Source organism: Vidua macroura, chromosome 13, assembly GCF_024509145.1.
Source record: "Vidua macroura isolate BioBank_ID:100142 chromosome 13, ASM2450914v1, whole genome shotgun sequence".
Lineage (NCBI taxonomy): Eukaryota > Metazoa > Chordata > Aves > Passeriformes > Viduidae > Vidua > Vidua macroura.
Window position 1 is genome coordinate 9,864,358 of NC_071583.1, and position 15,950 is coordinate 9,880,307.

At 47.1% G+C, this 15,950-nt stretch overlaps 1 protein-coding gene across 3 annotated transcripts in view; it reads left to right on the top strand.

Moving 5' to 3' along the window:
• Nucleotides 1-15,950, top strand: part of GRIP2 (glutamate receptor interacting protein 2) — a 256,470-nt gene that overhangs the window by 207,484 nt on the left and 33,036 nt on the right. For all 3 annotated transcript variants that reach the window (XM_053989595.1, XM_053989597.1, XM_053989596.1), the window contains exons 8-13: nucleotides 3,038-3,185; nucleotides 4,961-5,130; nucleotides 8,804-8,929; nucleotides 9,581-9,733; nucleotides 9,955-10,141; nucleotides 15,785-15,930. In XM_053989595.1, coding sequence (XP_053845570.1) covers nucleotides 3,038-3,185; nucleotides 4,961-5,130; nucleotides 8,804-8,929; nucleotides 9,581-9,733; nucleotides 9,955-10,141; nucleotides 15,785-15,930 — 930 coding nt within the window. The remainder of the gene's footprint in view (nucleotides 1-3,037; nucleotides 3,186-4,960; nucleotides 5,131-8,803; nucleotides 8,930-9,580; nucleotides 9,734-9,954; nucleotides 10,142-15,784; nucleotides 15,931-15,950) is intronic.

The following is a 15,950-nucleotide window of genomic DNA, read 5'->3' on the forward strand; positions in this document are numbered from 1 at the left end:
CTGCAAGCATTTAGGGTTGACTCATGGAGGGGGGAAGGTTGCTGTCAGAGATGATGGATGAGCAAAACAGTTTGCTGTGTCCTTTTCCTCCTCTCTCTTCCCCTGGCTGCCCCTCCACCCATTCAATTTTAGGCTGAAGTGTTTTAAGCCTATGGAGCTGACCTAGTGGAGGGCTGGTAGTGTCCTACAAGTGGGTGACTTGTCAGTGTCTGCTGAGCAATGGCAGGGGCTAGAGCCTGAAGAGGGGCCCAGCAAGTCAAATGCCTCCATGTGCCTGTCAAGCTGCAGGGGACAAGAGCTGCTGGGCTGTGTCAGGAAGGGTGTAGCTCCTCAGTTTGGTTCTTCCAGGAGATTTTGGTTTATTTTGTTTGCATTTGCAAGGAATGTCCCTTTCCTTCTTTCTTACCCTTCACTCTTTTCCCTTTCCCCTTTCCCCTCTCCCATTTCCTCTTTCCCCTTTCCCTTCTTCTCATTTTCCCTTTCGTTTTCCATTTCCCTTCTTCTCATTTTCTACTCCCTCCTCTCTCCCAAAGTGCGTTACAGCAGGAAAAATTCATCCCTACCATTACACTTGGCTTATTCCCCAAGCAATTGCACTTCCCAGGCTGGTTACAAGAGCCATTCCTCCTTAGAGAGGTGAGCAAAGCCAAGTGAGGCTCAGAAACCTAGTGCAAGAATGAAACACCTGCCAACCCCCTGTTTTAGAGTGGCGGGGTGGTCACCTTTCCCATATCTTCAGCACTGGGGTGAGTGAGAACCTGGAGCAGGCTCTGTTCCCCTTGTATCTATCACAATATTTCTGAGTACCCCACAAGCTTGTGGGTGTGAGCAGGTGTTGCACAGCCCTTTGTGTCCTCCTGGGAGGCTGTAGTCGTGTATGATGGTGCAGAAACACCTCTTGGTGCCAGTGCAGCAATGCCAATTGACTTCTTACAGTCAAGTTATTGCATGGCCCGCTCTGTCCCTTCTGTGTTTCTTTAAAAATTAGCTCAGGTGTAATAGCTCCATGTTAACCACACCTCACAAATATTGCTGGATTGCTGACTCCTGACCTTTGATTTGAGGCAAATCTTCTCCTAGAATAATTAATAGAGGCTTAGTTGGTATTTCCTCAATAAATGCCTCTATGAAATGGATTTGGAGCAATTCTCATCTGTGATGGAGTTGAGAATTAAAAGGGACAGCAAGGTGGCCCATGCTGTGTGTGGCAGGAGAAGTCACCATGGGTTGGAGGCGGGACTGTGGTTTCCTACAGTCTTGCTAATAACCCTGGTTCTGAGGTCCTGAGGCTCTTTCTTCTCACCATCTTGCTGAGACCTCCTTGGGAAGCACTTGGCAAAGCTGAGCAGCTTGGACGCTGGGTAAACTGGAGAGGAGTAGGTGTTTTCCTTGCAAAGAAAGGTCTGATGGTCCAGCAAGCTCTTTTTATTTTCTTTTTCTTCTTCCCTTCAGCTGGAGGGATATAAATCCATGTCCCTCTTCAGAGGACATGTGCTGGACATACACAAAAAAAACTGGCTGCAAAACTGACATATACCTGGTGTTTGCTGTTGGAAGAGATCCTCAGTCTCTTCTGCTTCCTTTGCTAACAAATACTTAAGTGCACCTTCTGCAGGTTTTAGCTGGGTGCTTTGTGTATCTTTTGATTAAACTGGGACTGTGCTTTTTACCAGGCTTGCTGATCTTCCCAGCGGTCCTTTTCATCAGAGAATAAACAGTATTTTATGTGAAGCCTGCATAACCTTTAATGTGGCTCATTCCTCCTGCTTCCTGTGAAAAATGGCACTGTGAGTAGACCAGAGCCTGAACATCCCTTGGCTGATCCCCAAGGGGAATTTCCAAGGTAAATTTCTGTCTCCAGAGACTCAGTATCTTCAACAAATCTCAGAAAAGACCTTGCTGCAGCTTAGCTTCCCAGATCTACATTAAAGTTCCCATTTATCAGAGAACAAGACTGAGCCATGCATCAGGTTTGGAGCCAAGTAGCATCAGCATTTTTAGTGGAGCGTATCTTTGGAAGGGAAAAGCCTTACTATGAATAATTAAGGGTTGAGGAGGCATCAGGTGCTCAGAGGGCTCTTCTGGCCTTTCCTTTGAAGTGATGGCTGGGTCTTCATGAGTGCTTTTGTGGGGGCTGTCACCTACACATGGGGGTGCTGGTTATTGGATGTCTGATGGTGATAATACATTTGTGAATCCCATCTCTTCATGATGGCTTTAGGTAATCTGGAAGCAAATGTGTGTAATAGAGCTGGAGGGAATTTCTGTCTAATCAGCCAGAATCACAGGCTTTCTTTGTCCTCCCCCTTCCTCGGAAGAGATGGATAGGTTTGATGCAGGCTGATGCTAACGGGTGCAATTTCATAGGAGTTTCATAGTCTCACAGCATCTATTAGGCTTATTGCAGGGATGCATCTTTTAAAAGTGAGTTGCCCCTGTATTGTCTGATGGGAGAGGAGGCTGTTGTGAGCAGGGGGTTGGCAGTGCTGGGTCTGCTCCCACTGTCACACTGGAGGAGCTCAAACAAGCAGTTGAGGTGGTATGTTGAAGCTGGTGCTGAAGCAGAGAGGAGTTGACTGGCTTGTCATCAGCCATGAAACATCTGTGTACTTCAGATAATGGGATCCTGTATCCTTGTACCTTTTCGTTTTGGTTTGTTTGCGAAAAAGCCAGCAACAGTGATGTCCTAATGATCTTCCTTTTTTGTGCTTGTAATACCATTGATGTGACTGTTGCAAAGCCTTTGAGCAATCTATTCCTCAATATTGCTATTTAATCCAAAGTGAAGAGAGAGGAGAGTCCTTTCCATAAGTGAATTGTTATAATACTCTTCATTATCATATAGATTTTGTGCAGAGACAGTTTTGCTTCTTGAGTCTTCTGCTTTGTTAACTCACCATGTGACATGGACCATAGATGTCCAAGCTAAAGATTTGCTGCTTCACATGGCACTGTCAGCAAATGTTGGCCAACCCCTGCATTTAGAGATGGAAAAGGCTGTATGAGAAGTGTCTTCAGGTGCTCTCTTGTTTTGCAGATACTGTAGCAAATGCTTCTGGTCCTTTACTAGTTGAAATAGCAAAGACTCCAGGGTCTACGCTGGGAATCACACTGACCACAGCCATGCACCGGAACAAGCAGGTCATTGTCATCGACAAGATCAAGCCAGCCAGCGTGGTGGACAGGTACAGATCTGAACAGACTGTTCCTAGCTCTGCTTTTCCTTTCTCTGCTGCTTTTTTACCCCCTTCTTAGTTATAAGCCATTCTTCTCAGTCTTGCTTTGAAATCTTCATGTCCACATGTTCTTATCACTGTGTACGCTAAAAATATCTGACCCACCAGCAGTGGACACTCCTCACCAGGAATGCAGGTAACTCAGTGCATGTGAAAGCTGAGCTTTAAAAACCTCAGGTCTGACTGTGCTGGAGCTGTGAAATGGCTAAAGCCTATTAGGGAAACTTGTGGCTGAAGCCTTTTCCTGCCAGACAAGGCAGGAAACCCTTCACGTGGGGATGCACAGACAGGCTGCTGTGCAGCACTAGCTGTGTTCAGCTGTGCTGCTGAGCTGAACTGCTGGCTCTCAGGACATAACTATACTGCTGGGTGAGCCCTTAGCCATCCAGACTGGCTATGAAGGGCACTCTTACAAATGTAAAAGATTTTTTGTGAAGCCATCAACAACACTGACTCAAACATGAATGTGTTGGTGTTGCACGGCCTGGTTTTTGGTAGCAGAGGGTGCCACAGAAGTGGTTTCTGTGAGAAGCTGCTGGAAGCTTCCACCATGTCCAGCAAAGCCAATCCCTGATGGCTGCTGGCCAAAGCTGGGCCAATTAGAGATGGTGGTAACGGCTCTGTAATAACACACTTAAGAAGAAAACCAAAAGAAAATTTTGCATGCAGTGTTAATTCCAGCTAGAGAAGAGGAGGAGGTGAGAACACGTGAGGGAAACAACATGGAGACACCAAGGTCAGTGGGGAAGGAGGGGCACAGCCCGTGGGGATCCACGGGGGATGCAGAGATCCACCCACAGCCCGTGGGGATCCACAGGGGACACAGAGATCCACCCACAGCCCAGGGGGATCCATGGGGGACACAGAGATCCACCCACAGCCCGTGGGGATCCATGGGGGATGCAGAAATCCACCCACAGCCCGAGGGGGAGGTGCCCATGCTCCCTGCAGGAGGCTGTGACCCAGTGGGAGACTCCATGGAGAGAGGGCCCTGCTCCCAGGCTGGAGCAGCCTGTCCTTGGAGGACTGCACCCTGTGGAAGAGAGACCCATGCCACAGCAGTTTTGGGAGGCCTGTGTGCCCGTGGGGGGAATTCACATTGCAGCAGGTGTGGTGCAGCTGGTGAGACTGGAACCATGTTGGACAAGTTCACTGAGAATTGTCTCCGTGGGAGGGACCCCACAGCCTCACAGGGGAAAAACTCCTCTCCCTGTGCAGTGGAAGAAAACCTCGGGTGATGAACTGACCAAAACCCCCACCCCTGTCTTCTTGCACTGTAAGGGGAAAGGAGGGAGGGATTAGAGGAAGAAAAGGTGTTTTCAGCACTTCTCATTATTCTCTGATTTTGTTAGTAATGAATTTACTTTGTGCCTTGAGGTTGATCCTGTTTTGCCCTTGGAGTGTTTTTTCCCATTTCTTATCTTGACTCATGAACCCTTTGTTTAATTTTTTTTTCCTCTCCTCTGCCCAGCTGTGGAAGGGGAGGGTGAGTGAGTGGCTGTTGTGGGTGCCTGGCATTGGGCCAGTGTCAAACCATGACAACCATCCTAGCTGGGTAATAGATGAACCTGAGGTTCAAATTGGAATGAAAAAAAAAATCTATATGAAAAGAAATTAACAAGAATTTGAACACTAATTTGCAGTTGAATTTTGTGTGTGTTCTCCTTACTGAAAGGAGATTTTGGCCATGTGTGTAATTGCCTCTCCTGCTGTTCCCTTTGCAGATGTGGCGCGTTGCACGTTGGTGACCACATTCTCTCCATTGATGGCACAAGCACAGAGCACTGCTCCTTATTAGAGGCAACTCAGCTTTTAGCTGCCACTTCTGAAAATGTCAAGCTGGAGATATTACCTGTTCACCAAAGCAGGCTGCCTTTGAAGCCTCCAGAAACAGGTGTGTCTTCTGTGCCTACGCTGTTGGTCACCCTCAAAACTCACTTTAGGTCCCTACAAGGGGTTCTTGCTTTTGAGTGCTGGCAACAGATTCCAAAGAGAGACATCTGTAGAGGGAAAAAAAAATTATGTTTTGATGAAATGTATGTGATTAGATGATGTTCTTCAAGAATGTGAATAGGAAAAAGAGGCAACATCTGAACATCTGTGCTTGAATAGGGAAATTGAAGATGGGAATCCCAGGGTTTTGCAGTGCTGAGTACTGTGCAAGTCACTTCCTTAGTGCCTCAGATAAGAGACTTTGATCGAGAGGGAGGAAAACAACCTTGCTGCTAGCAAATATATTTCCAAGCTCAGTTTTTATTTGCTGATTCCTGATAAGGCTTTGTAAAGGATGTGTTCAATACCTGGACAGTGTCCTGATGAACTTCCAAAGCTGGAATGCAAGCGTTCATCTTTCAGACCAGCCTGCTTGAGAGGCAGCTGTGTCTGGGCAGCCAGACACAGAGTGAATCCGTCTGTAGCTGCTGATTTCCACCAGCCATACAAAAGAAATACCAAGGAAGTAAATTCCAGCTGCAGTAAGATCAAGCCCAAAATGCCTGTAAAATGGCATTAGGAATTCACCCTGGTGAGCATTCTTGTTGCCCACTGTTAGTTCCTCTCTCCACATGAGAAGCTGTCTCAGGCTCTCCTATAAATTTCATTGTGACAATTGCCTCAGTATTAGTGTATTTGTTGCAGCTCTTGCCTGCAGTTTTGTTACACTCTGTACTGGCAGTCTTGTAATTCAGGTGTTTTGGGTATGACTGTTGAGTACCAGTCCCTTTTTCCACCATTTTTAATCACTTGTCTCTCAGGGACATGCATTTTAATAATATTGATGCACAGTAGCCCTGGGCACATCTGCTCTTTCCACTCTCTTCTAGGGCGGTTTGGGGAAAGGAGGGAAATATCTTACGGCCTTCCTTAAACTGATACAGTGAAACCTAAAACCTAAAAACATCTCTGTGTCTAGAAATAAATTCCTTACATGTCCAGTCCAAATTGTGCAGAATTGAAGCAGTTTAACAAAGTGAATGGATGACTTGACCTTTGTGCCCACGAAGAAATGGAACGCTATAATCCTTTTTCAATGGCCGTTAAAATGAAGTATTCTTCTCCTTCCATTAGTGCCCTGCTCCTAATCTTCTTGAGAATATGTGCAGCTGCTCAGGAGAAGGAGGCTCTGTGGAAGGACAGCTTGGTGTGATCAGAGTCTGTGATCAGATCACCCCCATACACAGATCAGTTTGCTGTGGCAGAAGTACAGAACACAAGCTTGGGACAGCAATTGCAACACATGAGTGTGAAAACTCAGGGATGTAACAGTTGTTCCCACTTTTGATTAAACTCTTTAACACATGAGGGGTCATAGAGAAGGATGCCATGCCAACTCCACAGGCTGCTCTTTCTGAGTTTAACAAACAGGGAGAGTGAGGAAACATGGACCCTGCAAAAACAAACTCTTGTGGTTGGCAAGAGAGTGGAGCCCAGGAAAAGAAACTGAGGAGAGGATATGATGCAGATCCATCCCTGTTCAGCACTTGCATTACTGAGTCCTTCCAGCCTGTGAATGCATGGTGTTCATTGTTATATTTTTTAAAAGTGGTTTCTTGTGCAATCAGCATCTGGTTGGAGGAGATGGAGAGGGATCTGATGCTGGATCAGTTGCCATGCAGAAATATGGCCTAATGCTGAAGCATGGGATTTGTCAAACTGAGCTGACTTTCTCTGTGGTTCTGGGGGCACTTGGAGAGTTTGTGGGAGGATTATGCCCTGCTCACAGGATCAATGGGGACAGATGGTGCCCAGGAGCAGTGCTGGGATGGATGGCTTTCCTCAGGCAGGGATGATATGTGAAAGATTGGGGAAGGCTGTTGTAGGGTTTTTTTCACAGAATTGTCCAAAATGCCTCCTCTCCCTGAATTTGCTAACAGCTGAGTTTCAAAGGCACTTTTTTTTTATTGTTGTCAGTGTAAGCTAAGAATTAATAGACAAATGGGAGAGTTTTAGTTGTTATAAATGGATTAAATTATTTTGTATATATGCCCATAAGCTCTGTCCCCTATGTTCAAAGTGTTTAATTTTATTAAGAACTTTTCTTTTTCTCTAGCTATAGATAATTTGATTGTTGTTTTTAAAAGCTGCCTGGCTCAAAATTTACTTTTAAAAATAAACAAAACAGAAACCCCAGAGCTGGAAGTATGTTTTTAACAGCTTGATAGACTAAGTGCTAAACTCACTAAATGTGTAGCAAAGACTAAATATAATCACTTTATTGTCTGGAAAATCTGACCTAAATGATTTAATGCCTGTGATGCACACACAGAAAATGGATTTCTGCAGTTCAAGGCACTAACAGATGACCTTTTGAGGAGATCTCTGGGTGGGCTCAGTAAACAAAATAAGTCCCTCTCCCAGGTTTGCACCCTCAGAAGGTTCTGGTAGTGCCAGTGCTGGTGGCATTTCTGCCTGGTCAGAGGACCCAGAGGCAGGAGGAGATGTCATCCTGGGAAGGTGGTGGCATGTCAGTGCAAGTGGCTGTGAGATGAAGAACCCTGGGATAATGTGTGGCTGCGGTGATGCTCTCCATGCTTAGCTGAATAAAAAAGCTTGAAATCTTGCTTGTTAGTCAGAAATTCCTCTTGGAGGAAAACAGAATCAGGCAGCATGGTGCAGAGATTTGGAACAGAACACCTGGGGTTGGACAAGGAAAACCAAACTGACCCTGTGCTGCCCAGGGGGAAAAGGAGTGTCAGTGAGAACAGAAAAGGGACCTGTGCCTGGGGACGGTTTGAGGCACTTCAGAAGAGACTTGTGGCTTCATTAATTGGTGTTGCAAAGCTGCAGTTCCTGGACAGGGATTTCCTGCACACTGCAACAGATTCTGCCAGCATGTGCTGGGGTTAAGGTTGAAGTTAAAGCAGTGCTGTGCCCTTGAACAGGCTCTGCCATGTTGGTGCTATGCTTTCATTTGCTGTTTGCCACAGCATTGGCATATTTCCTGTGCTGATGGCATCCTTAATTTAAGCAGTGGTGTATAAACCCCCTTTTGTTGTGGTGAGCTGGAGGTGGCTCTCTGCTTCTCCTGTCTTTCATCCATGTGTGCATTCCTGTGCAAGAATAGCTGCTAAACAGCTGAATGCTGAAGCCAAACAAAGTGCTCACAGCACGTGGGGAAGGTGTTGAGCCTTGTCATGGGAGGGCAGCTCTGGCAGCAAGGTGGGAAACAGCACGAGGAGGCTTCCCCGGTGCTGTCAGAGAGTGCTGATGGCCTCTGCACCTCTGCAGGAAACTCCTGGCTGGATGAAGCTTCTGCATGTCACACAACAGACTGCAAATGGTAATGACATGTGTGCACTGCCAGCATGGCTGAGTCAGGCTGGTGGCACTGGATGTGGAATTTATTGTGGGAAAGGGGTGGATTTCTGCCACGTTGCATCAAGTGTCATGAGGTTATGTGGGGTTGCATTTTTGCTGCTGATGTTTGATGTGCTGTGGTTGGGTCCTGACTTATTCAGAGTCAGTATAAAGCTCTTTTCTACAATCTCCTGGCTTATGGTTCTTCCCTTTTCTTTCTCTCATTTCTCCTTCCTGCCTGTGTCAATTTCTGCTCCCCTGGACGCTATCAGTCAAGGTGCAGAAGAGTGACCACCATCACTGCTGGGACCCCTGTGTCAACTACTGTCACACCCACCACCCCGGACACTGCAAGACACCCACTTGGACCCAGACATCTGGACAGGATTACTGCAAATGTAACCTCACTGCATGGCATTGCCCTCATCCTGCCCGTGTTCGTTCTTGTTGTGACCCTCCATTTCCTTAATATTCAGATCCATAGTGTGGCTTGTCACTTGTTTCCTCCTCAGTCATCTAGTTCTGCTACCACGGCCCAGTGCTCAGGTACAAAATCAGTATCTGCAGCCCAGCACACACATATCTGGTAACTGGGACAAGAGCAGTGTGCTGGGCAGACCCATGCACCCATCCTGTAACCCCATGTTCCCAGGCCTGGTTTCATACAGCAAAAATGAGTTTCTGTGGGACAGGGAAAGGTGTCTCTGGTGTTGTGTAGGAATGTGATACAGCCCATCCAGCTCAGCCCTCGTGCCATAGTGCTTGTTAACAGCAGGCTTATGGCTACTTCAAAATCTGTAGATGCACTTCTTGTCAGGAGTGGGCTCTGTGCTGCCCCAGGTTTCTTGTCTTGTGGCAGAAAGATAGGGAAGAGGACACATTGCGCTGCGTCCAAACTGTTGGAAGCAAACATTCCTTGAGTCTTGCACCCTGGAGCTGGAAAGGAGGAGCTGCTCCAAACCCATGAGGTGTTTGGTGACACTGTTAGTGAGTGGACCCACTGCTTCATCCCCCTGTGCACGTCCCTAACGCGCTCTGTGTGTCCCCAGCTCTGGTGGCTGCCAACTTCTCGTCTCCCACCATGAACGCGCAGGGATTCCCGTGCCAGAACTCGAACACGCTACCTCGCAGCTCCCACCCCATGAGCCCCCGCACCACCATGCTGAGGAGGAGGCAGAAGAAGAAGGAGCACAAGAGCTCACGTAAGAGCAGTCTTGGGCCGGGCTGGGTTGGAGGGGGCATGCACGCTTGCCTTGCCGTCCTTGTTGTCAAAGGTTAGCCGGGGTAGAGCCACTCATCTCAGCACTGTCAGTGCCTCCCTCATCCTTGGTCACTGTCCCCACCACCACCAGACCAAGGTCTGGACCCAGGCTGTTATCTTGACCATGGCTGCCCTGACCTTCTGTCTCTCTCATCCTCTCAGTGTCGCTGGCCTCCAGCACGGTGGGTCCTGGCGGGCAGATAGTCCACACGGAGACGACAGAGGTGGTCCTCAGGGGAGACCCTCTGAATGGCTTCGGACTTCAGCTCCAGGGAGGCATCTTTGCTACGGAAACTCTGTCTTCCCCACCTCTCGTCCGTTTTATTGAGCCTGACAGCCCGGCAGAGAGGTTAGAGACCTTGCCCTTGGATGCTGATGGTGCTGCTACTGAACATTTCATGGTTTGGTTTGTTTTCTCTCCTCAGAGGCTCATTTAGATATTTACTATCATCCTTGTAATATCTCCCATTCTTCACTGGGCATGGTTTACTGTCACTGCCATTTCTGCACTCGTCGGCTGACCGCGGCCTCCCTCGCACCCCAGGTGAACGTCTTGGCACCAGGCTGCGGCTGGTCTGGGAGGAGGAGGAAGGGAGTGTGTGTCTGTGTGAGAGTGCCATTCCCATTCCTTTTCTTTTCTTTTTTTTTTTTTATTCCTCTTTGAAAGATAAATCTTTTGTATAGGGGCAAAAAGGGAAAAGGTCTAAATAAGTGGCCCCTGCAAAATGTTTTTTGACTGATTTTGTTGTAGCAAAGCCCAGCTATATAAACTGGCTATAAAGACAAGGCTTTGAACTGCAGAAGTAGGGCTCTAGTAGCAGGTAGCAGGTAGGTGCTGCAGTTAATCCCTCCTGCTTTTGGCTGTGTAATGCTGGGAAAAGTGCAGAAGGGAGGAGCAGCATTAATTGCTCTCTATCACCCTGAGACACTGGGAGCAGTGACTCCTCCAGTGATGGAGCCTCAGCCCTACAGTTCAGCTGCTCCCAGTACCCTTGCTGGCTGGATTTAGAGTCTGCTCGAGTATCTGTGCACTACAATCCAGGTGTCTTCTGGTAAGGCTTTTGAAACTAAACAGGTCAAGTCCTAGCATGGCTTGATCTCTTGAGGAGAGCTGATTTCTTTAGGCTGGAACTTAATGTTCCTGTGCTCATTTCTCTTCTCACCTTTGATTATCACTGTGGTCTGTCCTCCCTAAGGGTGCCAAAGGTGCAGCAATGTGGCCATAGTCAGTGTCTGCTGCAGAGCCTTTCTTGGAGAAGTCTCTGATGGCCCCATCAGCATGTACTGAAGGTTTGGTGTCTTCGAGCCAGCCCAGAAAAACAGCACATGGGGAGTCGTAGACTCATATGGCAGGAAAAGTGTCAGCAAAATGACATGCAAGTCCTTGCTGTGCAGACCAGTCTCTGTGTTGTAGCCTCTCTGGTCAGCCAATGCAGAGGCAAGGCGGAACAGGAGTACCTGGTGCTTGTGTCTGTGGGAGGACAGTGACAAGTGGCTGGCACAGGAAAAAGAGCTGTCTTGAAGCAGGTTAAGAGAGATTTTAAAAGCCTGTTATGCTTTTTGTTTGTTTGATTGTTTCCAAACAAGATTTAAAAATTAAGGTGATGGTTTTATGGTTTTTTTTATCTTCTATTGTGGGTGAACTTGGTTCATGTTGCGAAGCACCAAACTCCTTTTATAAATCAGGCAGCAACAAAGCCTGCTGTCCCAGGGGACGAGGGAGATGTGCTGAAATCTGCCTGGCTTTACTTTATCCTCTTGCCAAGCCTGGAGGAAAAGCAGTGACTGGCGGTGCAGCCTTGCCTGGCTCTGATGTGTCACACCCGCTGCTCGCCCTTGCGCTGCCTGCCCGGCAGCATTCACGCTCTTCTGGCTGCTGCTTCCTGGAGACTGGGAGCAATCCTCTCTGCATTTGCAGCCTGCATTTGATTTGGGGATTAAATCTCTGCTGTGAATTTCATTCTTTCCTAAACCATACTGCTCTTCCTAGCTGGCAGGAAAATGCTGTCTCTCCTCCCCATCTTGAAGTGATAAGTGCACTGGGTTTGCAGTGAAGTGAAAAAGGCAGTTTTATGTTTTTATTTCATTTTTTGTTTCTTGCTGTTTCACAGAGCTCTTTGCTCCATCATTCAAGATACCTTATTCCCTGCTCTTCAGGGGTTCTGCTGTAGCTGCAGCCCAAGACATTAGAGCCCTTTTCATCCCCTTTACCAGGCTGGGCTCCCAGCTGAGGTTGGGCTGTGCTCTTTCTTGTGCTGCAGATTTTGCTCTTTGCCAAAAAGGTGAGCTCTAGGGATATAGGGATCAGGTTTAGCACCCTGGATCTGACCTGGATGTTTACACACACTGCAAAACCTATGGATCTGAACGTGCTGTTGTACAAGCACATGATCCACACTGGCTTTGTCCATCTGGATTGTTGTGGAGGAGCTGCCTGTGGGGTGCCCACATTCAATGTGCAAGCAAGTGTGAGTACTACCAGGGAAGTGCATGACATCACCCTCTTTTTGGGGATGTTGGGCTGCCTCACATTTATTGTCTGCTTTGTGCTAGTTTGTGCCAAGCGGTTTGATGCAAAAAAATCCCACCTGTCTGACTTGTGATTTGTTTTACTGCAAATAGCCTCTAATAGACCTCCCTCCCCACTTGTTGTTTTGTTTCCAGGGTGCATGATGAAGCTTTTGGGTTCTGAATGAGACAGTGATTCAGCCCCTGTTATCAGCAGGGAGGGTGAAAGGGGAAGGAAGCAGACATCCCCTCTTGGCTGCCTTGAAGCACATAGCTTTTGTGTCCTTCCTCCCCCAGCTGTCATTGGCAGCAGAGGGAGAGTATCTGACTTCTCCATCCTGGTATCCAAAATCAATGCTTCCTGCTGAGCTACATCTTTTGTAGCTCTGCTCAGACACAGTTGTTTGATCATTGTGTTTCTGCCTTTTGGGTATGAATAGTTTGCAAAGAGAAGTTTAGCAGCTGGCTGAAGCTGTCAGCAGAGCTTTGATCCATTAGGGGCTGAGACCCACCCACCAGTGTGCAGGCACAGATGTGCACACACACACACAGATGTGCATGTCTGACCTGTGCAGGCTGGCTCAGGGCCATGTAAGGGCACAAGGGATGAGTTTCTGCATCCAGCAGTGTGGCCATGGTCACAGCTGCTTCCCCCACAGCTGCAGTGACCACGCAGACATGGATGATGCTGAGTGAGCTCTTCAGTGTAGATCCTGCCTGAGGCTTGAATATGTGCTGCTCTGTATCAAGCAAGACACCTCTGCTGCTCTGTTGCTGTCTTTAAGCCCAAGGAATGAGTCATGGCAAGATGCAAATCTGTTCTACCCCAGGGAAGTATTCCCATCATGGACTCCAACACATCCATAGTGCTGTCTTTCACTCCAGGAGATGCCTGCACTCCTGTTCTTTCTGATTTTAAGACACTTCTGCTCTCACAGTCTGAAAACACTTTTTAGGTGCTGATGTTAGACTGAGCATCTCTGAGACAAATGCTTTCTCTTTGGAAAAACTGTTTCAAGATTCTTGTAGGATCCCATGAATCAAAGGAGAGCTCTGCAAGACCCTTAGCTCCCCTGGCTCCACTCCCAATGCGAGGACACATAGCAGCTGCAGATGGATGTCTCTAGAATGATTCTGAAGGGTTAACAAGAGATGTCAGGCCTCCTTGTACTTGGTAGAGGAAGCCAGAAGGCTGTGGCATCACACCACAAACTTTTACAAACCTGCAAGACCAGGGCTTAAACAACTGTGATTAACTGAGGCTAATAATAAAAGAAATAAAATACCTCTGACCTAACAGAGCTGTTGGCTGTAAAAGACTCAGGCAAATGCACCTTGAGTGAAAAAACATGAGAAATGGCTGTTCTGGGAGAAGGCAGCTCTGGTGGGAAAGGTGGCAAACATTTGCTTTGATGCCGTGTAAAAGTATCCTATGAGCTCCCAGCCCGTGTGGCTGAAAGAGTGGTGCTAAAGTGGATTGTGTCCCTGTGTGAGCTCGAGATGACAGTGATGTCTGAGTGATGCAGCTGTTGATCCCTCCTTTGCAAAAGCTGCACTGCTGCCATAGCAAGAGACCTCTTGGTGACAGAGGAGCCATCTCTGTTGTACTCAGTGCCATCTTCGTTTTTATTAGCTGATATTTCTATGTGGCTGCATAGCCACAAGTCCAGTAAAGGACTGTAATTAAACTTGATGTGATTTATTCACAAGGGTGGGTTCATTTATACATCATGGAGTTCTCTGTCCTAATCCAAGAATCCTTGAACAAACAGCTCTGAATTTGCATCTAATAAAGTAGCCAGTGTTTTTCCATGGATGGCATGGACTCAGGCAGAAGTGTGAATATACCTTCCCACCAATAAAATAACCTCCCTGGGCTCTCTCTAAACTTGTTCATATCTCAGCTTTTGATGGGCCACTGGCACAAGCTGTTGTGCTTGTTCATTTTTCTTGAATTCAGATGTGTGTACTTTTTCTTGATAACTCAGCCTTTCATATGCATCCTGTTGTTTAGACGTGAATAATACAGTCAAGTGTCTGTTGCCTTTGATGCCTTTGTGTGCCTGGAAGCTGTGGTGCTGTGTTTTCTTACAACTGAATTGGGTGTGAGTGATGAAGAGTGACTGGAAGGTTTAGAAAAAAACAAGCTGTCTTCTGTAAGGTATCTGTGAAAGAAAGGGGAAGACAAAGATGTGTTTGATCATTAAACAGGAAGGGAATAAAGGTTCTCTGGAGAAGGCTTAAAACAGGCTAACTAATGTCTTCTGGAGCATCTTCCTGGTAAAATAACTACACATTTTGAGGGGAACCTTAGACTTGATGCCATAACCCTAAACCTCTTTTGGAGACCACTCTGTAGCTTATGTTAGTGATGAGTGAAGAGTGGTTAACCAAGCTCTGATCTAGTGGACAGCCAGGTGATAAGTGGAAAGTCTAAAAAGATGTAGTTAAAGTGAACAACTGATAAAGGAGAAGGAAGATGAGTAATTTCCCCTGGTTGCAAGGAACACTGCAGTCTTATTTTGGTAGAGCCATGGGCCAGCCCAGGTGGGAGCTGACTGAGATAATGTGGGAGATAACTTGGTGGATCATCTTGCTGGTATTGCAGTATATGTTAAAAAAAGGGAGTGTGGGTGGATACTGAATGTAGGAATGTGTGAAAAACACCTTGCTTATAAATCCAGGGGGGTCCCAAGAGACAAAATGTGCTGTAGCAGCACATCTCCAACGAAGCCTTGCCATCATGTTCTCCTTCCAAAGTAAAAATCCTGCTGATCTCTGTTCCTGGAGAAAGTGGGACTAAAGCAAGAGCCCTAAAGGGTCAGTTGTGGCTATATTGTCAGGCCATCACACTGGAATAATATTGGCCTTTCAAAGCAGTTAAAAAGTATCACTGTTCATTTGGCTTCCAGAAAGGCAATTAGAAGGGATAAATGATTATCTAAATTGCTGAGACATTTCAGTGAGTTTATTGGATTGCAGCTTCAGTATTTGCCATGAACTAAGCAGAGGAATCTGTGCAATTTTCAATGCCATTAGTTTGTGTTCCAGAGGGTGCAGGTGCATGGGAAGAGCTGTTTGTGGTTCAATAGGGAAGGAAGTCACATTCCCTTGTGTTTATCATTCTCATCTCTCAGCCATGGTGTTGATTTTTAGAAAGGCGAGGGTTACTTTTTTCCCCCCTTGGTTGTTGCAAAAAATGTGACCAGAAATGGTTATTTAGGAGCAAAGTATGTTTGAACTTTAGAAATCCACAAAGGTTTGCTTCCTTGTGCCCCTCCAGGGACGCTGGGACAGGCATAACAAAACAAGTTATTTTCTCTTTGGGGCCACTGCTGCAGAATATGTCAGTACTTTGTGTGTCTTGTAACAGATCTGCCCGGCAAAAGTAACTCATGGCTGGTTGTGGGGTTGTTTTTTCCTCCTTTCCTCTTTTCCCTTGTCTCCTTGTTCCCGTTCCCTCTTTTCCCACTGTGAACTGCAGGTGTGGACTGCTGCAAGTAGGAGACAGAGTCCTTTCCATCAACGGCATCGCGACGGAGGACGGAACCATGGAGGAGGCCAACCAGCTCCTGCGGGACGCGGCGCTCACCAACAAAGTGGTGCTGGAGATCGAATTTGATGTTGCAGGTTCGTTCCCAAAGGAGCTG